The 24118-nt window shown below is 46.7% G+C and overlaps 1 protein-coding gene across 1 annotated transcript in view; it reads right to left on the reverse strand.

The window, feature by feature from the left end:
• Positions 1 to 24118, reverse strand: part of LOC147252820 (semaphorin-7A) — a 30671-nt gene continuing 6553 nt past the window's right edge. Inside the window, exons 2-14 of the mRNA XM_086217654.1 lie at positions 23775 to 23914; positions 21848 to 21910; positions 19653 to 19748; positions 19310 to 19415; positions 17666 to 17773; positions 17268 to 17407; positions 15866 to 16044; positions 14514 to 14622; positions 14067 to 14274; positions 7913 to 8028; positions 6089 to 6261; positions 5826 to 5881; positions 1 to 4575 (exon numbers count right to left, since the gene is read on the reverse strand). Coding sequence (XP_086073780.1) covers positions 4229 to 4575; positions 5826 to 5881; positions 6089 to 6261; positions 7913 to 8028; positions 14067 to 14274; positions 14514 to 14622; positions 15866 to 16044; positions 17268 to 17407; positions 17666 to 17773; positions 19310 to 19415; positions 19653 to 19748; positions 21848 to 21910; positions 23775 to 23914 — 1841 coding nt within the window. The 3' untranslated portion in view covers positions 1 to 4228. The remainder of the gene's footprint in view (positions 4576 to 5825; positions 5882 to 6088; positions 6262 to 7912; positions 8029 to 14066; positions 14275 to 14513; positions 14623 to 15865; positions 16045 to 17267; positions 17408 to 17665; positions 17774 to 19309; positions 19416 to 19652; positions 19749 to 21847; positions 21911 to 23774; positions 23915 to 24118) is intronic.

Raw genomic sequence — 24118 nt, forward strand, 5'->3', positions numbered from 1 at the left:
ATGTTCTCAAGTTCCTGTAAATGTCAAAACGTCACATTCAGAATTTAAACAACCCATAAAATGTTGGTCGAATGTTTCAAAAGAAGCAAACCACCAACGTCACAGGTCCGTGAGGAAACCAAAATAAGATAAATGAGGTGCATTATCAACTTTTGATCGGTCAGTTTTAAGGTAAATGCTGGGACATTGTTGACATAATGGGGGTTCAGCGGCGCTTTCAAAGAAACACAATAAACCCTTCCTTTATACTTATATTTTATTAATTTTCACTGCACATGTTCGGGGAAACACATGTCAATCAGGATCTGTTACATGAATATCTATTGCACTGTAGATATCTGTTATTTAAAAATACATGTCATGAGATGGTCGTTGACTGGCATGGCACCAATATAAATCTATGTTTTCAGAATAAGAGTTTGGCGTGTTACTTTTCAAACGAGAAATATCGAGACACAGAGTTGTGGGCACACACGTCATGTACAGGACTCGACACGCTAAACCCCAGAGCAAACAGAACAGCCACCCGCTCCGCCAGCAGATAGTCTCATCCGCCAAAATGGTTTCCTGAAGGCAAATCAAGCGCTTGCTTTGAGAAGAGATTGGCCGTTACGGGATTGGCTGACGATGACGGATGAGAGGGAGCGATAACCGGGTGTCGATATGTGGCGATCAAAGGCTGGAGAAGTGTGGATATCAAAGCCAACTGCTGAGCTGAGTGGGCCGATCCACAACGCTCAAAGATGGTGGCCTGTTTTTACCCGCAGGAGGGTCAAACACGCGAGATGGTCGCGTCCCATCGAACGGCGACGACTGAGGAGCTCGACAAAACATCTGATCTGATCGCTGAATAAATGCCAGAAAACCCTTGAAAACAAAGTGACTGAGTCTAAAAGGTTGTTCCTCCATCGGCTGCGATGTCGCAGCCACGGCGCAGGACCACGACCTCATGGGAATCATGAACGTGACATGGCGGCACCACAGAGACGATGCTGGGGAACCACACAAAGTCTCTGGTTCTTTGATGGTTCTGAACTTGATGGGAAAATGTACGTATGCGGGTTTCTTTAACCCTCCCCGTCCCCTGAACCTAAGGAATCAGATCACCCGGTGTTTCCTCCAGTTGATCTTCAGATCTCTACACGGTGGAACCAGAGCTTTTGTGTCTACCAAAGCAAAACCGTCCTAACTGGCGTTATTCGGTGGCACTGTTAAGTGGCTGTCACCGGCGTTGGTCACCAGCAGCTACGCCCGTGCAGCGCCGTCCTGCTGCTACTCTCCCTCCTCGGTAGCGGCGCGGAGAAACAAAGACACTTCATGTGGACTTTGATGGCGGGAAGACGGCTGTTGTGCTGCGCATGCGCTCTGAGTTTGTCTGGTACAAAATACAACGGCAGGAAGTGAAAGAAACGGGTTCAACTCTTGAAGGATGAGGTGGCTCAACATAGCTTGGTTTTTTGTGGATTTTCCTTTTTTCCTTTTTTTTTTTTTGGCACAGTCAGTTTGGCCTGCATCAGTGCAATGCAGCAAGCAAGCAGATCCCCAAAAGCAGCAACACACAACCGAGACACTGCCGCCTGCAGAGGCTCACAGCCGAGGACGCACTGGTGTCCCTGACGGTGCCACGTTACATTGACAGTGCGCACGGCGAGCCAGCTCGTGTCTAATTAGATATTAAAGACACTTTGCCTCGGTAGAAGACCCAGCACAGGCAGATTTATGTAACATTACTGAATGATAACTCTCAAAGCTCCTGAGAACACGCTAATCCGCCGCATAATTCATCCCCACGCAAGTCGCCTTCTCCCGTCAGCTGATTAGTATTCATGAGGATCGCTTTTTGGCATTTGAGGGTTGTTGAACTGCAGCTACATCCATGTTTCTCTCTACCTTCGGCTTTCATCTACCTTCTGAGTATTAAGTCATCAGGGGAGAGGTTAGACAGCGCTGTTGTCCTCAAGCCGGTGTTGTGGTTGCGGTTGCTGCTGTACACATCAGTGAAGCATCCTGCTGGAATCTGTCAAGCCTTTAGTTTCACAGCATAGAGATATAAGTAAGAAAAATAACACATTTCTTGTCTATTTGCGCTGATGTCCCTGGGGAGAGAGGCAAAGCAGTCAATGGTTACATGTCACATTCTAACTATGGCGTAAACCCAAACCATCAAGACAAACTGTCACATACAGAGGCAGCAATGGTAGAAATCAGCATTGGCAGCGCAATAAAATACTGAACATACGTGACAGATCTAGGTACGAGCCTTTTTTTTTTCTCCTGGCAAAACTATGAGATGTCCTCCCTTCACGATGACGCAGGTTCTGAGATTGTTACAGAGCAGCACCTTGTTCACGTCTTTGCCGGGGCTGAAGGACCCGTCCTGAAATCCCACCGACATAACCAGAATCAGCGAAAATCAGCTGTGCAACGTGCTGTCGCCGTCGCCCCGTGCTAAATCACTTAAAGCTACAGTGCATCATGTTTTCCCGTCAAAGAACGTCACACTGCTCCGTGGGCTGGGGCGACCAGGTCCACGTCACGATGCTGCGAGGTAGTTTCACCTGTTCTCTTTTGAAGTTATTTCAGTGGTTATTCTACTTGGAAACTGTCAGACACCCACGAATGTTCAAAGCAGAGAAACTTCATGGATCTTTGTAAGTCTGAGGGGGTCTGAAACGGTGAACAATCCTATTTTCCCCATTAGCTTGTAGCATATAGCATAGTCCAGCCATATTCGGGCCGCTAGGGTGCTGCGTTACCGTGGTAACGTAGATAATGTTGTCATCTCTGGCACAGCTGTTCACACTTTGTTACGTTCATCCTCTCAGGATCTGGCAGGTTCAACTTTACACACACACACACACACACGAACACACCGAGTGCGCATAAATGACGTGATGGATCAGACGCGTCAATGGTCTTTTTACTTCAGTGAGATCAGTTTTCTTCATATCTGGTCCCTGAACAACAGCGTTAGCCTGCTAAACTGCGATAGCAGGATGCAGACTGAGTGTGCTCGATGGGCGGGGCACCAGAGCTGGCCGACTCGGCTACTTCTGGTTAGCCATCCGCTAACTTGAATGTGGGCAGAAAATCGAATCGTGCGGCTCATCTTGACTTTGTAAATCACGTTGTGATCGTGAAACGAGTCCAATCACAGGGGTCGTGTGATGCAAGTGCCTGTCGGCAACTGTTATACCTGTCAGAGCCAGAAGAGGGAGACAAAAATGTTGCACTATAACTTTAATATTCTGAATTTTAAAAATTCACAGTGGTTGTCACTTCTTTATAGATTGTTGTTAAAGTCAAAGGCTGGTTTGATGCCGACTGCTAACTGCTAGCATCCTTAACAAACCAAGGCTTTGCTCTGATTCGTCTGGGGAGGACAGACGAGCGCGCAAAGCTGTGAACAAGGTGTAATAACAATATCTGACACCATCGGATAAAAAGATGCAAGAAACTGCCTTGTCTGAGGAGGAGGAGGTGCTGAGACACAGTGATGTTCCAGAATGAGCTCTTGCCCATCCACCTGCTTCCTGTCCAAAAGATAATACTTCCTCCCAGCGACGATGTTCGACTCAGCTGCAGTAATTATAGCGCCAAGTTCAGCTGAGTCTGCAGTATTCTGCACTGGCTGCAAAATTGTGCTTAGGAGTTTACGTCCCAGAAGTGTTAAGGCTTTTTAAATCTCAATACCAGACTTTTTTTTTTTGTTCTAAGTACTAATGAGCTTTACCAATGAAGTTTAACAAGATGAATGAGAGCGATATTAAAGGTTTACATATTCACAAATAAGCACAATCAAGTCAATCTGAAAATAAGGAAAGAAACGATGAAAAGAAGTGGCCTGGTATTGGTGTTTTTTGCCCAACTCATAGGATATGTATATCTTTAGAGTTAGAGAGGAAAGGTTCACAAAGCACGTCATCATAGCTGAATCTAGCTTGGCTTTCATGGACGGTAATTACAAGTAAGTTCAGTTTGAGTGTTAGGTTCATCTTTCTGATGCTTAGTAAGACGGCTACGGATCAGCGTTTGTACTCAAAAATATGAAACTTCATTTTGTTGGCATTTTCTCTAAAAATCAAGTTAGCAAAAGGTGAATTTGACCTGTTGACCTGAACTATGAATGTGAAAGCTGTGCGGACCTAACCTCCTAACAGCGACTCCTTGTCTTTCCTGTCATTGGGAGCCAGTAAGGATGAGGGGTTAGCATTGGTGTTAGCTGCAGTTAATGAAGCCACAGTGTTGCCATGGCGAGCAGCAGCGACGGCCCCAGGGTGGAGGCCAGGGAGGCGGCCAGCAGCCGGCCGTCGTTCACCAGCCTGAAGGAGATAACCTCCACCTTGAACCCGTCCTCGGTGGCCATGCAGCGGAAGACGCCTTCCTTGAGGGGTGTGTCGACCACCGGCCCGAGGACGCAGAAGTCCCCGGAGAAGAGGCAGGGGTAGTTCTTGACGCTGTTGTCCTTCTCCCAGCGGTAGGTGGCGTGGAAGGAGCGCACGCGGCACGGCAGAAAGACGGAGGTGTTGGACTGAACCATAATTTCTCGGGGGGACGTTCGACGCAGCTTTAGAGCTGTTGAAGACAGAATCCTTTCACACATGTGCAGTAGTATTCATTCGTACTAGTGAAGTACTACAAGCTGCTCCTCAGCCAAGGAGGTTGCAGGTTGTTTTCTCCTGCATCTGTTCACTGGTTTGTTAGCAGCATCAAAAGCTATTCAGCTGATTGCCCCTGATCTCAGGAGGAGAGGACTTTGTACAATAGCATCATGCGCTAATCATCAAAATGATCCTGACTGTCCGTTGTTTAAATATGCAACTGGTGGTACGTACCAGTACATGGAGAAGTACCTGCAGAAACAGACAACCCACCACAGTGACCAGCCGACCTGAATTTGCCCTTTAAATTAATATTCCACGTTTCTGTCAACGATGCCGTTAACGAGCTATAATATCTGATCAACACGACTGCTGCTTTTACTAGTTGAATGTGTATTTACATTTCGCCATTGATTTCCAAAATTCATTATGTTTCAGTATTGTTTTTATTGTATCGAATTAGCTGCTTCGTGACGGGCAGGTGTGGCGAGCTAGCAGCCGTCGGCAGGATCACCTGTCCTCCAGCTGAACCCTGAGCTCCTGTTATGATTGACAGGTGAAGGCCTAATTATTCTGGGGATTAAAAAAAACCCAAACTATCACCAGAACACAGGTTGTCATTATTCTGCCGTTGTTTTAATAGCAGGCATAAACTGTGAAGACTGTGATAACAAAATAATGGCTGAGGTTGACATCCCATAATAAAACGTATAATTTAGAGTGGAAGACAAGAGAAAACAGCTTTCCTAACTCGTCGCTATGGAGCGCTGCACGTGGGCACAAAGGCTGCACTTTTGGTTTTGGCTTTCAGAAGGTAAACTAAACATTACATTTGGTTTATTTCCTAAAAAATAAAGAATCAGCGTGAAGAAATAATATTCCTGTTCCTCCTGATAACTAAAACCATGAGTTTGGTGCTGTGGAAAGGGGAAGCTCATCACTTAATATGATAGCAAATGGACTCAAAGTTCCGAATCTAATCACTTGAGGAGACCCCGTCCCTTCAGAGGGGGGTCTCTGTCTCCATTAGTCGGGTGACAACTGGGTCTGAGCTCTGCAGCAGGGCACGCCCCCATATATATGTTAAAAAGAACGTCTCCCTACGGGGTTTCTGGACTCGGCTCAATTATATGATAATCATCTTTTTGCTGTTGCGGCTCAGAAAGGTTCTTATTTTGGTTTAATTAAGATACAGAGAGTGGGAGAGAGCAGATAAGGGCTCACCAGCAGCTTCCCCGCAAACCGAGGAGTTGGAATGGTCCAAATTCTGAATGAGTGTCCTGTTTGGAAAAGAACAGAGGACGAATTAGCAGCATTGAACTGATTCAGCCTGCTCATGAATGGAACCCCGCCGCGGTAAACATCTCAGTCCAGTCAGCAGTGAAGAACATCGGAGGCTCGTCACAGCACCACTGACCTTCACACTGCCCCCCCTAAAAAAACAATCTCTAGGAGCCCCTCCGTGATGACATCATGTCCCATCATACCCTGACGTGACGTTGTATCCAGGCGGAATGGCGATGCACTTCCTCCTGGCTCGGTCCCAACCACAGTACGGATCCCGGGAAAGGATGCACTCCCTGCATGTGTCGCCATAGCGACTGCAGTCAGCCAGCGGCAGTCGCTGGACCTCCATGGCTGTGCCGACGTACAGGTGTCCCTGAAGAGGACAGCACAGGTCTTTATCAGTGCTGCTGGAATGCCTTCAGTGACCCAGTTAACCCTTTTCATGCCATCTTTATTTCCAGTTTCTTTTCTCAGAACAACGGCAGGATTTCTGGCTCTCGCCTGCAGGACGTTGATGATTAATGAAGGTTGGCTTCAATAAATGGAAGATTAAATGGCCTCATCTATCAATATAAACATATTCATTATTCATTCCCTAAATCATTCTTCACAACATGTCTAATTCCCTCGTGATGTAATGTCAGGAAGTTAAAGGGAAACTAATCACAAAGAAACATTTGACACAATTTTACACTTCTGTACAGTGGAGCCGACCCAGGGTTCGGGCGCTCTGCCGCCTGTCAAGGTTCATACTCATTTTTACTGATAATTTTCCATCATTGTTCCAAAATCTTCATGACCACACATTCCTGGAACATCTGTTCATATGAGTTGATACCACGGCAGAACCCGTGAAACATGCAGAACCCCCGGCACAATGTGAGACCCACTGCAGGGTCTACGTGCTTCAGTGGGTCTCCTGCTACGTGGGCCAGCTAACTTAGCAAACTGCAGGCTGGGCCTCGATAAAACAACCACTTGTCAAAGGGTTAATACACATCCTCATATAAAATGTACATAAACAGTAGTAGTAAGATAGTAGTAGTAATAGTAGTAGTAGTAAGAGGAACTCACGGGTGGTGGACTCTCAGTTTGTGATGTGTGAGGACATCTTAGGTCCCGATTCCAAAAAGTATGAATTAGTCAGATTATGCTTACATGGATTTCAGGAGTCCTGTGTTGCTGGTTCGACCCGACCCACCCACTGACTGCCCCACTAAAGCCTGATTTATGCTTCTGCGTCGTGGCGACGCCGTACCTACGCCGTACCTACGCCGTACCTACGCCGTACCTACGCCGTCAACGCAAACCCCTACGCCGTAGCCCGACGTGCACCTCCAAAAAATCCTGACTACGCATCGCGTCGACGCGTAGTGACGTGAACGTCAACGGACTGTGATTGGTCCGCTCACACGACGTTTCCGGTTCAGCACAACAACACCGCTATTTTTTAAGTTTCTGTGGTGAGAGCAACACGCAAAAATAAAAATGGACCAAGCCGAAGAAAGAGTTATCGAGGAGGTTCGCAGGTATGACCACCTTTACAACTTCCATTGTTGTCTCTGTCTCTGACCCATGTGCTATGACCGGAAGAAAACTAAGGAATTCGACAAGAGTCCCCCAAAACCATACGAAGATAAAGCCACACCCCTCTAGTGGCTTGGCAGTGAATTACAGAGCAACGCGTTCCCTCGACGCAGAACTATAAATGCACAATGACGACGTAGGGGCTACGGCGTAGGTACGGCGTCGCCACAACGCAGAAGCATAAATCAGGCTTAAGTCTGTATAGTAATGCTGAGTGTGTCTCACTTTGATGGGAGCACTGATGGTCGCCTGTCTGCTGTGCCTCATCCACACGCCAGCGGCTGTCTCATGCAACGGTATCAACAGCAGGAGGCCCGAGAACGCTGGCACCATCACGGGATGTGAGGCGATACACAGCTGCAATTAATTCTGGCTGCTGCAGCCCCTCGCTGCAGGAGGAGGCTCATTTACGCCAAGAGCAACTCAGGCGTTCCTACCTTCTGGGAGTCGATGGCCATGTTGAGGACAGGACCCTTGTTGTGAAACAGAGAGTACTGAGAGATGATGAAGACTCCCTCGCTGGAGTGAAGAACTTTGAGAACTTTTCCTTGTTCTGTTGAAACACAGAGAGGCAAAGGAGTTGGAAATGTGTGGGTCGTCAGTCGGACGGGGGCTGCTTCACTTCTGCGGGGCCGTCAGATGGAAATGAGAAACTCAAACTCTAAACATCCCATCAGGCGACGCCACCACAGAGACAATGAGCATCCGCCGGTGTTCTGTTCGTGGTGGATACAATCAGTGAACGACGAGACTGAGCAGAGCACTCATTTATCTTCAGCAGTTTTACCCTGAAATAAATTACACTTCACTCTCACATTCCTTGAAGATTAAATGGAAGAACGCAACCGATTACCGGACCGAGATACAGTACATGCAGCCATGGTGGCACAACGGTTGCAACCTCCACCACCGTGGTTCTGGCTGGTCTACAAATGGAGCTACACAATGGGAGGCAGCACCCACTTTTCTGAGGTGCTCTGATTGTTGCAGCCATCTGTCAATCACTCAGTTCTGACCCCTGACCCGCCCTCGAAACAGCAGCCCTCAGGCAGCGATCCGCCGTAGCCTCAGTCTGGGGAGAGACCCTTAGAACCCTCAGCGTTTCTAAACTGTCACCAAGAATCTTTGGTGCTGAAATTGCACTGACAAATGACGAGACATGATTTCATTTCAAGGAGCCGTTGCCAGTAATTAACCATAAAATAACCCAGCATTTCACACCAGCATAAAAGGATCCTCATGGACACGGTTTCACTGGTGTAGCAGATCCCTGCTAACGGCTCAGTTGGTAAAGGTTGTGCCGACACTTCCGTTTCCACTCCACACAAATATGCTTGTTCATCTAATGTGATCCAATCAGGTGTGAAAAGAGTCTGACTTGGACTTCTGAAAGTCTTGGGGGCCAGCAGGCCTTGTTTTCATCTTCGTCCGATCTCAGATGACCTCACCTCCCATGCTCTGAACGTTTGACTGCAGTGACACCGTCTAATCTCACATCTGCTTTTCCTGAATGTTCCTGCATAATCAGGCGTGCGGGTTCTCACCGTCTCTCTCTCTCTCTCTCGTCCTCAATCTGCCTCTTCTCCTTTTCATAAACATCAAACCTTTTGCTTTTCTCTCAAGTCAAAGATAACACTTCCTGTTTTATTCAGTTTATTCTCATAGGATTCTTTAATCCTGGCTTCAGCTATTCCCAGCTCTTATCAAACCTGCGTATCAAGACATCGGGAGGGGAAGAGGTGACGATGCTGAACTCCATCTGCTGCGTAAATTGTTTTTCATTCTATTTATCCAGAAACACTCTGCTGAGCAGACGTATTCTTTTACTGTAAACAGCTTCCCCTCTACCTACAGTTACTGCAGTACACAGCGACACAGTCTCCACTCATTTATACCTTGGCAGCGACTTCCTCTGAAGTGCTTTTCATCACATCTTTCTGACACGGTTGTTTTTGCGGGGCCAAATGAACAAACTCGCCATCTTTTGCTAACAAACACTGAAGGTGCAGCCTGGACAGATTAACTCGGAGCTGCAGTCCTTCATCTCGCCCCCAGCCACCCTGCCTCTCCAACCTTTAAGCTGCTGCCACTTCAAATGTCACACTGTGAAAAGAAAATGGAAGCTCATGTGAAGCATAAGTCAACTTGAAACAAATGTTCAGCCCCTCTGTCCCTGAGGGGAGCTTCCTCGTGGCGCTGCCACGGTCCCAGCACCTTCACTCCACTCGCTCAAGGTAGAAACCCTGCACTCCTCCTCCTTCTTAGTTCTCAGCAGTTGTTATTGGTGCTCCAGAGTCTCTAGCACACTTTACATGCTCTCGATGCTGCAAATAAACAAACTGAAGCAAACTAACTGAATGTAAGAAGGGCATTTTACAGTTAAAAGTGCCTTTAACCTACTTTTACTACATTTGCATTGGATGCAAAATGACAAATGACAATGAGAACAACTCTGGATGAGAGGAACAGCAGATTCTGATGACCTGAACCCGAATAAGGTCACAGTCACTGCGCAGTTCGTGTTCCGTGCGCCGTCAGTCGACGACACTAACCAACAAGACTCAAATGATATCTGTTCCACCTGCTCCACTTGTACTGCCTCAAAGGGGCGAGACAGCAGATTATTCATCCTCACCAAACAAAGATCGTCGTCTTAATCCAACTCAGAAGACGACCCTGTACGAGCAGGCTGCTTGAATATCAGAGACGGAGAAGCAGCGCTTTACAAATCCAGGTCAGGTGTTGTGATGAGTGAACCTGAACCAGCCGTCATTGATCGTGTTTCATCGTTTCACAGTGCGCGCACACGCACAGACACACACGCACGCACACGCACGCACACGCACCCTGGTATTTTTAAAGGGCAGGGCTGTGAGTGTCTGTACTAACCTGAGCATATCGCGTGGAACCAATCAGTGGAAACAGTCACAGCGCTGCCACTTTATTTCCATTAGATTTGAAATGAACTCCGTGTGTTTTAGAGGACTACGAGGTCCAGACACTCCACCATCACGGCACTCGCTTGTTATACCAGAGTGATCCTTGTCTGCCGTGTTTGTCAGGCTGGCCGATGTTGAAATAGCTGGTTATTATTCATATAGATTATGCTGAAATATTTGCTGGCTGGTGATCAAAAGACCGAAGAATTCATTCTGCCAAATTCTGCAGTGTTCTGTCAGCTGGCATCTTACAAGTCCCACTGAGACTAGTTAGGAAGGTTTATAGATGCCATTTAACTAATTAGGACTCGCACCACCCTGTCAGTTTGTTCCAGGTCAACATGTTAAAGTGGATTCTTTCAGCCTCTAAAAACAGCTTCATAGACGACTGGGACAAGCATACACAAGATGTGGGGGGGCGAATGGGAGGATATTGGATGAGTAATGTTCTCCATGTTTAAAGCACCGAGCGTCATCAAGGTGCCCTTGAACGTGACACTTGCAGTCTAGTCACTCTGCTTGAGTGTTTAAGTGTTGAAGAGTGTGTTTTCTCTATTCAGCTGCGACATCGCAGCGAAGATAAAAACCAAGAGAGAAATGCAGAGAGGAGATGAAAATGAGGGTGAGATGGGGGTTCGGAACCGAAACATCCCGTACAAGAACCAAACGTCTCCAGGCGTGGGATTCATCTGGTATGGCTTATTGTGATTGGGACAAAGTCTTTAATATTCCTTGTGGCTTCATTCAGACATGACGTGATATTTGAGTAAGGAGTTGATGCTCAGGTGGAGGCGGAGCGAGACAGAGGGTGCGAGGGGGGAGAGCGAGAGAGCGAGAGAGAGAGAGCGAGCAGCGGTCAGTTCAAACGCACATCACTGGGGGGTAGAAGTCTGTTCCGCGTCCTATAACAGGGACGTGGCCTTTAACAATGTGAGCCCACTGATGCAGCACATCGACAACCTCATCCTCCAACTTCCTCATTCGAGTGAACGCCGCTGCCCCTCCACACACGCATCAGCGCGAGTGTGACGGTGAGTGAGAGGAAGCAGTGAGATGAAGCAGCACGGGAGGAAGCTGATGGCCACCCTCACCTCTTTATTTGTTGACAGGTTACTATAAACGCCCCCCCCCCCCCCCCCCTCCCCAAACAGGAAGGACTTGCAGCTTTGACCAACTGCAAAACCTAAACATACCTGTTGATCCAGAGGATCTGGTCAAACTTTTGTGATTCAATATATAGCACTCTTCTACCTCGATGGCATTCTCACACACACACACACACACACACACACATGTTAGGACACCCATTAGTGAGTTCCTGAAAGGGCAAATACACTTTTTGGGTGAAGTGTCACTTTAGCACGCAACGCTTATTAAAAAAATCTGTGGCATAAAATTCATCACTTATTACAGCACCGGTGAACTTCAGCGTTTTTTTTTCATGTGTCTTGTTAGCAGATGTGTTTTGTGAGCTGGTTGCTAACAAGTAGAAGAATATACAAGACGCCTGGAGCTTAGTGGTGGTGACCTTGAAGTCATGTGACCCTGGTGTAGCACCTTCCCAGGTTAATGTTAGCTTAGCACTGCTAACGTAGCGTCCAGGCTTCCAGCATCATCAGAGGGTTCATTAGTGAAGATGATCTTGATGAACTGAACCTGGAAGATCATCAACTTTTGTTCACCAGAGCTGATTTACTGGTTCAATCACCACAATCACATGGAGCGATCCTATTGGCTGCTGGGGGAGGAGCCAGGAGATGACCACTTCCTGTTGGTGGAGGAGCCAGGAGACGACCACTTCCTGTTGGCTACAACAACACCTGACCCCTGCTGCAGACAGTACAGCTCCAGACTCATTATCTGAGAACCTCTGCGGGATTCTGGGTTACGTGCTTTAAATTCAGGTTTTGGACGAAAGCCACCATCCTCTGGACCCTCTGGACTCACTGCCACCTCTTGAAGAACCAATTGGCATCATAAGACAACGCTCACTTGTTCATGTGCTTGCGAGGGATCCGTCGAAACGAAAAGTGGTTGTCACGATCATGTTAGGATTAAATTTATTCGGTTGCTCTGGTCTGGATGCAGGCTTCGACCGGCCCCTTCAGCAGATTTATTGATGGTGCGGTGATATTGGCACTCCAGGGAACCAACATCAGCCATCGCCTTTTCTTCCACCAAGATTAACAGAATGGTGTCTGTCTGTTAGCTCGAATTTGTGAAAGATATTTATTGGACTTTCCATCGCGGGGGAAGACGAATGTCCCAGAGCAACCCAAAATGCATCTGCTTCGATTTCACTGTCATTAGTTCCGAGATGGAGCCGGTCTCCTCTCTTAATGCAGCGATCCATCAGGACGAGCTGTCCGTCTGCCTTAACCGCAAAGGATCGGATTATTTCTAGAAAGGACTGTCTCTTCATCATTCGCAGAATCACATGAGCAATTTGAAATTAATTATGTAGATTGATGAGCTTGTTAGAGGCCTGTGAATATTTATAGCTGGAGCCCTGAACTGATTTAATTCAACGGGAAGAAAAGGAATCTAAAGATGATGATGATGTTTCGCTGCTCGGTTTACAAACGCATTCCTATCCAGCCAGCAGGTTCCTGTCACGTGCCAATGCTGTCCCGATTATTTAAATAATCCTCCATCAGTATGGAACATGCAGATCTCCAGTGCAACCTGTTACTCTGGCCTGAGTGCCACTCAATCTGCTCCAGTTTCTTTTTAGGCCACCACAGAGACCAGTGTCTGTTCATAGCTCTCCCTGCTCTTCCTCCTATTACTGACACAGTTAGCGTAGCCCTCAGCGAGAGGCCATCAGACTGTCTTCTTTAAAGGTAAATTGTTTTCCGTCTGCCATTTTTAGAACCAACCCAGAAACGCAGGACGAGTGACAAGCACGTATCAGCTGCAGCTGCCAGAAAATTGTGCTTGAAAAGATGACACTTCGCTCATCTTTCAGTGAACTTCAGAGTGGTGAGACAGTCACATGAGCATATGACTTGTGATGGTTGCCATAGCAATCTCCCTCAGGCGCTAGGCAATTTTTGGAGTAACTGCTATGGGCAACAGATAGCAGCGCCCCAGCAGTGCTTCCTTCATCCAACAGAAACAGGGAGTCCTTTTAACAGAAATCCAACACGATGGATTTTGACCTTCCGTCCATTTGTTTTCTACGTTTAAGCACAAAAATTAGGGATTGAATTCTTGCAGTTCTTCTCTTGCGCTGCATGAAAACATGAATTAAAAGCCACAGATTTTTTCTTTTCTTTTTACTCTGCTTGTCCTCATGATGCGTTCGTAGTTTGGGTCATGGTATTGTTGAGTACTGCAAGCGTTTCAATTGTTCCAGTATTTAGTAAGAACACTGTGACTGTCAGAGATACAGGGCTTCAAATCTCCGTCTCAAACTCCGTCCACTGCCCACTACGGTTGGAGCTTTAGCCTCTTTTTGCTCACTGTTTTTGTCTTCCAGCAGATGGCGCACTGTGAAGGCAAAACTTCACCCAAAAAAAATGTTTCGCCTTTCAAGTTCTCACAAAGGGGCGTCAATCCTTTCAACAGAAACAGATGGTCGAATTGATTCAAAGCACCTCATCCTTTTGTTTTTCACTGTTTGATAAGAAGAAGGGAAGCTGCCACACACCTGTTCCGAGGTAGAGGACGCTGTAGTGCTCATCGTTGACAGCGAGGACGATGTCTGCCACCGTGTGTGTGATTTGGTCGTCTGTGGGAAGGTCGAGCGGAGCGACGCCAACAGGGCGGATCACGTCCTCGATTTCCGGGTGGTATCGTATCACCCCGAGGTTTTTAATGTCGTTGTTACCTCCTGCGGTTGAGTTTTTGCGAACACACTGAGAAGAGATGTGATGTAATCGATTCAGAGCAGGCCCAGCCAATAAACAAAGTGCCCTTGGACAAAGAAGTAAGAATTGCTTCTGTTTTATTATCTCTTGCCTTTCAGAAACAGCACTTCAGTCCTTCTTCTTTGGAATAAAGGCAGAGTCATGACATGGCACAATGTCTCCTCTGCTCGGTTCTGTTTTTTTCTTTCATATTGGAACAAGAGAGAAAATCTTTTGGGGTTTCTTACCATACCAGGACGACTGCCAGTGAATGGGCTGCTGTAGCCCCTCAGTTTAGACGTAGAGAAGGCCTGGTCGATGTCTTCAATGGAGTAGGCACAGATCACAGTTCTGCCCCTGAACAAAGACCCAGAGATGAGAGTTACTACATCCAAGACCCAACACAGAAACCTCCACCAGGGCCAAGAGTCCACTTGTAGATCAGGATCCACACGACGTCCTGACACAAATGCTCCTTTAAATACTATCACTGTTAAAGTTCAGCCAAAATGTATATTTTGCCTCTAAAGTACTAATGAATCGTTGCCTTGAGCTTATAAAGATTCCTGCATTCCCTCCTTGTGACTGCAGAATCCAGAAGGAACCAGCCATGTCTACGTAGCTTGAAGCTAACGGAGACGGACGGCTAACAACAGCTAAACTGTCCAAAAACATCCGTTCACAACCTCTTGGTTGTGGCAAGCGTCAGCTCAGTAATCCAAACACTTTGGTTTGAGGTGAAAACAGTTAACTGCCCATTAGCGACTACTAAAATGACAAAACACACTTTCAGGTGGAGTTATCAGTATAAAGAGGTATTAATTCTAGTCCCACAGGATTTGTGAGCCGAGTTTTTGTACTTCAAATCACAACTACTGCAAAAACACAGCAAGCTGCGTAACTGGCAACATAAATATGTATGAAGCATGAGAACCTGTATTTCTTTTCATAAAAATAAAATTAATAAGGTGCGCAAAACAGCTAATGTAGTGGTTTGACAGGGCACTTTGTAACTGCTAATATTTTGACAAATAAATTGACTGCAGTCATTTCTGGAACGCACTCTTGCAGAAAATGACACCCTGATGTGTTCTGTACTAATCTGATGTCTGACAGCTGACTGGCCAACATTTTGAATTATAATGTGTTTGTATTCGCACAGACAGAATCAGCATAACAAACTGACAGGACACTTTCTGATCAACAGAGGAAATGTGGCTGTGGGTTATGAGTGTCACTTTAATGGCTTCATTTTCTAAAAATTTTTACATTAACGACTTTTCCAAGGAACTTGTGTTTTTGGTGGTTGTTGTTGTTGCCACAGCGCCACCTGCTGGCGACAGGAAATGTTTTTTTTGTTTGTTTTTTTTTACACTTGGATGGCCTCCTCCTCCTTGCGAGTTGACCAGATTCGTTTCAATGTGTTCAGAACCAGCTTCAGAGCTTGGTGATGGATTACTGTGAACACTGTTTGTTAAACAGTGTTACTGTGGTGAGGAGGCGGCCATGTTGGATATTTGTCCATAGAACAGGAAGTTGTTACACCTGGAGTTGGATTTATTCACAAAGACCACAGAGGTTGTGTTGGTTTCCAGCTCACCATGCGTTGGAGAACAACCCGTACATGACCCCGGCCCTCTTGTCCTGAGCGGTCAGAACCACAGCCTGCTTCATGTTGTTGTACTGCTGCTGGGTGTTGCCGGCGCCACACATCACGCGCGCCTTCAGGAAGGTTGTCCATGAGTCCGCCAGCACGGCTTTAATGCCTCCCTCATCCACCTGGTGGTGGCAGAGAAGGGCAAGTTGAGTTATTCAGTCAGAGCTGTTGGCAGGCTTATTTTCTAGTGTTTAGCATTTACCCCACCCCACACACACACTCACACTCACACACACACACCGGTGGTGGTGGATGCTGCCATGCAAGGTGCTAACCAGCTCCAAAGCGGTTCGGGAACCAATCTGTTCCCACGTCCTCAGCCATGCTGGCCCGTAAGAGTCAACAAGGAGGTTCCAACAGTGAAAAACCCTTCATGTCCTCCAGAGAGGAGCTGATTATCAGCCAGACACTTCGTTTTAAGATTTAAAAAACAAAAACTAACAGATTTTACTAGCGATATCATGGATTTCTACTGCATTTCCCACAATCCCAAATCGTATCAATGATTGGTGGGGGTTTTCCCAGTCGGCCATTTTGAGTTTCTTGAGTTCCCGCCATCGTCATGAAGCGTGACGATCACGTTCACCTTTGTGACGCAGCGTTTTCTACCCCTCCCTCCCTACCTCCTGTCCCTGGTTCCTGCTGCGGTTACAGGGTCTTTGGAGGAGCCGGGGAGTGAGGCGGACACCCGGGAACCTCGGAGCCCAAAGCTCGCTGTCACTGAGGCCGTCGGTCCTCCGGGCGACGCTCCTCCACCGACGGCAGCCTCAGTAAGCAGACTTCGGACTGGACTGGACTGGACCGACGTTCGTGAGTAACTTTTTTGACTGTTCTCTTTTGTGTTATTATAATTAACTGAACAAAGGGTTTTTTTTTTGGGGGGGGGGGGTTAAAAGTGAAACAAAGTATACTTCATTTTCTTGTTGTCTTCTGAACGGAACTCTGAACGCTTGAACATGAAGAAAAACCCGTACTGGACTTCAAGTCGGGGAACTGAATTATTATTATTACTATTTCCTGTTGGGTTTGAAGCTTCAAAGCTGGCTTTGTGTTTGGTGTAACATTCAAGAAACGTTACTTAAAAAAAAAGCATCTCATGGAAATGTATGTTGTCTGTGTGATGTCATCTTTGGTTATTATTCAGTGTGGAGGGTGTGAATGCCTCAAATTTCCATCCCTTGTTCGGTTTGACACAAAAGACAAACTGACATCTTGAGTGCGAGGACAGAGACCTGACTGGGCCCCAAACAAACGAATTGACAAACCGAGCCTCCACTGTAGACATGAAGTTAAACTTCCTGAGAGAAGTTGTGACTGTATTTTATTCATGGATATGCGTTGTTACCGTGCAGATTCGCCCAATGCGGGCCCTGTACGGCTCCTCGTCTACTCTGGCCGTCTTGTTGATCTCGCTGAAGAAGAAGTAGATCTCCTCCTTGTACTTTAGTGAAGATGGGATAATGGCTGCTCCGGCAAACTGCGGATCTGTGGGGAAAACCTCATTTCATGCTTCCACCACAGGAAGCACTGTTAGTTCTCAAAACTGCAGGTTTGAATAAAAGGACATTGTGAGAATCATCGACTGGAGCCAAATGTCTGGAGTTAACACAGTGAAGAACAGGACTCAAACACATTAAATATGTGCACATTTTATTTTCCCACTGGCATGATAGTAGATATCTGATGCCTCCCACCATCTGTATGTTCATTAGTCTAAACCTGCATGACACTCCTCCTACTCACTCAGCAGCCAAATGTTCTCCGTCTTCAGGAGTTTCTGGGAGCCAAACGTACGGCGGATCGAGCCGGCGTGACCTCCCACCGACGACATAGCCGAATACAGACTCCCTTCTGAGACAGCGAGGGAAGGAGACAGGGAGGGAAAAGAGCAGGTTAAAAAAAGCAGAGCGTGATGGATAGATACCAGGTTCAGAGGTAGAGAGATTGCAGCGACACAGAAGGGAGTCGTCTGGAAGATACAGAGCGAACATTAAACACTGAGATGAAGACGGAGAACGCGAGGCCCAGGAGACCACAGACAGAATAAAGACGAGGGAAGTAAAAGGAAACCAAGAGCAAAGAAACATCAAGGTGGAACAGCTGACTGCACTGTTGAGCAGCAACCAATCACGTAACCCCACTTAGTGCTCCGTCTCCATAGCGATGTAGAGCAGAGGCACTTAAAATCATGACGGTAACGTCTTAATTAGAGCAGCTCATTATTAGAACGCTGCTCAGTTCGAGCAAAGTGCCGCCTCGTTGCTTCAACAATTGATCCCAGTCTGAACGAGCCTCCCGCCGAGCAAACCTGCCCTCCCCCATCGCCTCGACAAACAATCCATCTGCATCGCGCAGCCAGGCTTCGTACAGCCGCCGTTGCTGAGAGGTTTCAATACCAAGCCTTTCTGTCCAGTTAATGCGACCCTGTGCTGCTCCATGATCACCTCAGTGGGAGTTCCTGTGGGATCTCCAGTGACCCGGTGATCCTGATGCCTTTAATGATCCCAGAGTTTGGCGTTTTAGCGGCTTGTGATGGGAGTCGCGTCCTCATGACGCAGGCCTCCTCACTGGCCGAAGATGTCCCTCCTCGTCATTCTCTGGCTTGCTCGTATTACTGTGAACCAATCATAATCAGCTATGCCGCGCTTGAAGAATAACATCGTTGGTGAACCACGTTCTGTTCTGGAAATTTGTTAATAAATTCACAGTTGTGTATCTTTACAACCTAATGGCCCTGCCTTAATTTACCATCCAAATCTGCATGGCACGCCGCCGCGCTATGTTGCTTCTCGCAAGTTAGCTCAGAGTTTGTCGTTGTTGACCGCACGCTAAAAGCAGACTGCTGATTGACGCTGCTCAGTAACAGGCTCGTGTGCTTGATGAGTTGCAGGAGGAAAGCAGCTTGAATGTTTGAAGACGATCCGTGGGTGATTATGAGTCCCGGTGGACCTCACCTCACTGGTGAGCTTGACCTCCTAACACCGCTGGTGTGACGGCACCACAGAGGTGACGCCTGTGGAAACGATAATGTTCCTTCGACACGATAGAGACACAAAGTCCTCGGTTCAACACTTCCTGGATGATGTTGGTGAAGTCCAAGCCAGGGAGCAGCTCGGGGCGGGGTTGGTACCAGCAAACGCCGGGCCAACAGATCTTGGTGCCGGTACAAAACGTAAACCGATTACAATTTCCTCTCATATCAGTAACTGCACTCACGTAGAGGGACTGTACCCCAGTCAGAAACTTGAAGAGTTGGAGCTGACTCAGCCCTTCCCGGAGTCTCACCGTTTTTCATGAAGCATCTCGGATTATAGGATTCTGCCTTTTTTTCCCCGCCTAGTCATTGACCCTTGAGCTGACCTGTGATATTCCTCTGAAGTTTATTACCTGCAGGCAAGGTGATGGACCTCTGGGAGGGGTAGGGAGGTGAGATGTCAGAGGGCGCCGCTATCTGCCCAAAGCCCTGGACATCAGTCAGCACCGTGTCATTTACCTGCCAGGAGAGGGAGACGATATTTGAGCCTGGAGGGAATCTGGCATTTTATCTCCTGGCCTGTGTCTTTATCAATTCCCTTACACATCTTCTACTTTTCTCTCCTGAATTTGTCGTCTGCCTTCCATCGCAGTGGACGACCCGAGCACATGAATAAATGCTACCGCCGAGTGACTGAGGAAGTCACACAAGAAATAATAGCAGCATTTCAGAGAATTTGTCTGACAAATCTCTTACCAGCATCCAGCATCTGGGGCTCCCAGCATTTGTCCCACATATGATGAATGTGTCATTTACTTTCTGAATGACGGTGATGAAATTATCACACTCCAACTGTGAGAGAAAGAGGTAGAACAAAGACCAAAAATGAGGCAGAGGCAAGCGGGACAAGAAGCAAAATACTGGAGGAGAGATTATGGATGCAGAGAGACAGAGAGAGAACGGGCCAAGGAGACAGAAGATATGGGAAAAAGTGATTAAAAGAGACAGGCAGCACAAAGAGAGGAGTCCCACCAAGAGACAGAGAAAAACAAACAAGAGGAAGAGAGAGGTGGAGTGGAGGGATGAAGAAACAAAGCAATAATACAACACAAAACGATACAAGAGAAAGAAGGATTGCTCAAGAACACTGGAAGCGATCCACGCTCGGAGCAGTTTTGGCAGACAGCACACAGGAGGCTTATCCCTGCAGTACGCCACTGCAAACCTCCATCTGCATCACTTGTTCATTCAGTGGTCTGTTTCTATCCCCGACACAGCATGGAGGAAAATGAGTACTTAGCGCAACCGTCAGGGTGAATTCTGGTTGTAGCGACACTCACGTGGAATCAGGCTGATTGTGGTGAGCCTCCAGCAAACACATCAGTGCCAAAATCATCAGTTCTGGTGGAACAAGGCTAGTTAAAGAGGAGGTCCAAGGAACACGGCCGCTTGACGCGTGGGAGGGTGTGTAGGCTGATGTGTAGGTGGCTGAGTGGGTGTATTTTTGTTTGTATTCTATGTGTGAGAGTTTGCATGCAGGTTACCTTACATGATCTTGAAAGTTGTTTGAAATGTCTACAGGCTTTATTAAGAACTGGAAGGAATTAAGATTAAGCTTTAAAACTGACATTCGATATGCAGTGCAGCAAAATAGGGAACGATTTTCTGTGGCGTCTTGCTGGAGCCTGTGGCTGATATTTATTTTGCATTGGTCCAATTTTTCAGACGCGTTTTATTGCTTCCCTTAACGTGCAGCCTTTTACTGCTCCAAAGGGACAATTCTCTTGTTCAGTGTGGGAAACAAGGACAATTTTTTTTTTGAACACTGTATTGCATAGTGGTGCCATGAGGTTCAGCTGGTTCAACAGCATCATTCAGTGGATGGTGGTTACTGTTGTCAAGACTCAGGGAGGTTGTTGGGGTTAGGGTTCCACCAACACACATCCAACTTTCTAGTGTGTGATGGTTGCTCAAGTCCTGTGTATGCAACAGGACTACTTCACAATATTTTACATGTATAAATGTTCATGCATCATCCCACGAACGTTCAGCTACTAAAGTTACATCGCTGCAGAGAGAAAACATTGTTTCCCAACCTTCAGAAATTAATTTGCAGTGCCTAAATCTGACCAGACCATAATTTTAATGAAACATAACACAGTCTTTTCCAGGAGTGACTTTCATTCTGAGAGGCTGCTGTCGGTAAATAAAGATGAAATGTTCTGCTATAAGCTGGCTCGTAACTCTCAGTGCAGCACGTTGTAACAGTCGAGAAGAAATGCACGTCGTTCGGCGGCGCACTACATCCTCAAGAGCGTGACAGAGGAACGATACTCATGCACACGCACGCTTTATAGTTCCTGTTCAAGTGGCCTATGTTTTGTTCATGTATGATCAGGCAGTCGCGCTGCATCTAGCAGCTGGTGCTCAGAAACGAGCATTTTGCAAATCCCAGTGCAGCTGCGTGTAAGCTGACTCAACCCAGCGTCACGCACCCTGATGAGCCTTTCCTGTGATTAGTAAAACTGCATCAATCGCGGCACGATTATTCATCAGCCTCTGAACTTACCCATGTTTGTGGACTCTGTTCAGCTGGAATATCACATCAAAATCTCTCTCTGTGGAATCTCTTCAATCAAACACTTCACCGAGCAACTCACTCATCTGTAAATCATGTGTTTTGAGGTGACGATGTCATCGGGGCAGCGTATCTGCATCAATTAGGCTTGTTAATCTTGTTTTATATGAGAACATGTGAAGCATTCGCATTGCTTTGCTTTGGAACACGAAGTGTGTGTAACTGCATGAAACAGGACACTGTAGCACCAACCTTTAGGGTGGAAGATGACGGCGGTGATGAAGGACAGGGTGATGACCAATGAGTTGCAGTAATGATGGGAAAATGCTTATCAGGGGTGATGGAGGTTCAGGCAGGAGGAATGAGTTTCTACCTCGAGCGGTGCCGCCTTCGCCTTGCAGGTATCAATCGCAGTCTGATCTGATGCCACGGGGATCTGTGGGAGGAAGGGCTGTTTAGTCCGTGCCAAGTTCTTTCACACTGCTCCTGCTCTTGCATGAAAAAAGTGACCCTGCTTTAGCTGCTCTGCACACAGATCTACAGATCAGGAGTAATTTCATCATTCACTTTGGTGATTTACCCTCCTTGCTGCACCCCTGCTTTCCATCAGCCTGCACTTCACATCCCCCAGATTTCCTTTCTCCAGCCCACACAAAGATGGTCGTGAACTTCTTGCTCTCATTACACATGTAGGTGGAGAGCAATAGAATGAGCGGTGCAAAGAGGCAGCCAGAATTTATCCTGCAGAGAAAATAGCTGCATATTTTGCCCTTCAGTCAAAACTTAACCAGGCCAGTGTTCTCCATCCATCGGTATATAATTGAGTTTCTGACCCTTTGATAATAAAGCCTTCGCGCTACAATTATTCAGAAAGATGCCCACTCACCCTTTGAAGAATTAAATAAGAATTCAGATGTGTGTGTGTATGTATTATGTATGTGTGTGTGTGTGTGTGTGTGTGTGTGTGTGTGTGTATAGAGAGAGCGAGAGAAATCTGTATTTCGCTGCTGTTTGTCTCCATCAGGCTAACCTTCACAAGCTGCAACCACTCAAAATGCCCCAGTCAATTTTTGTATTTCCACTTTTCACATTGTCTTTGATTCTTTCATGGAAACGGAGCCTGGTCATGTTTGCATGAGTCACTGGGCTTCTTCGGCTGGGTAGGTTCTAAGACCGCAGCCTGCACTGAGAACCAGCTTGAGCCTGTGTTGACATAAGTAGAGGAGTGAATTATGTTTTCTCTCCTCGCAAGGAGAGATCAAGTGCAGCTTCATTAATGTATGCATGACCCAACCTCCCTTCACTGCAAATGAGCTGCTGATCTGGGTCAGCGGAAGGTCCGCCGTCTCATCACTCTCTGCCTTCTCAGACTGGACATCCAGCAGCGTATGAGGGAGGATACATGAGACTCTTAAATCTGACGAGGAATTAAGATTGGGCCTCGCGCCTGCAGTGCTGTCATGCACGTATCTGTTCTTACAAACTATACAACTTTTCACTGTCAATGTAGTCTTTCAGACAGGAAGCAGATCCTGATGGCGGTGTATGTGTACCTCTTGTGTGAAAATGAAGGTTTTTTTGAGCTTGGATGATTCATATTTGTACATTTACACAAGGGATACATTGTAATTTCCTTGCCATCATCGGTGTTGACTTGTCAGTTAGCGGGAGAACTCAAAAAATCCGTGGATGGATTTTGATTAAATTAGGTGGGCTGGTAGGACGTAGGTTGAGAAAGAATCGATTTGATTTTGAAATGCATCCGTCACCGTATCTGGATCTTAACTCTGAGTGCTCTCTCGTTGCTGAAACATTCTGACTTTTCTCCACTTGTTAAAGTTAAAATAATCACAAATACAATGGTTTCATGGGTAATTTATTGTAACAGTACATCCTCAAACAACGCTAACACTAAAAAGTAGATGTACTTGAGTAATCTGTACACTCTCAGTATCGAATAAGCAGTTTTTTCTTTCAGAAGACGTGCATGAATTTGGTCAAAGAAGCTCTCTTTATCTCCACTCTCTATGCTAAGCTAGGCTAACCTACAGCTCACTCCAGCTCCTTACTTAGTTGCTGTTCTCTTATTTTACACCCCCCCTAAATTCTCAACAGGCGGTAGTCCTCAATTAATGACCATATCCATGTTATAGATGCTATATAATTACGCTTTACATGATTCTCATATCTACACCTAACAGGAGTTTTTGGAAATAGTCTGACATGAAGACGCCTAAACATCCCATTAGAATACAGAAAACGGCATCAGGGTTCAAGCGTACGATGAAAGTAAGGAGTACCTGTGTGTCGTGGACCCCCCTGTTGGTGAAAGTCAGCACGTAGATCATGGCCTGGCCGCCCACATACAGCGTGTCACTTCCCTCTTGGTGGTACATGCTGATGTAGTTCTCAGGCTTGTTAAAGTGGAACCTGGAGGGTTCTGTGGGTCAAGATGACAAGAGATTAGAAATGAGAAAACTGTGCACTGTTTTTGTCAAAATTCATGAAACTGGAAATGCTTCCATTTCACACAGATTCAAAGAATTTGATGGAAATGTGCATTGAAACGTGCCGTTCATGAGTGACTCCTGGCAGTGGCCTCGATGCTCTGGGATCGACAGCTTGATCCGGATCCCCTCCAAAA

This window comes from Aulostomus chinensis, chromosome 11, assembly GCF_037954235.1.
Source record: "Aulostomus chinensis isolate RoL2024-O1b breed Wild chromosome 11, RoL_Achi_v1.0, whole genome shotgun sequence".
Classification (NCBI taxonomy): domain Eukaryota; kingdom Metazoa; phylum Chordata; class Actinopteri; order Syngnathiformes; family Aulostomidae; genus Aulostomus; species Aulostomus chinensis.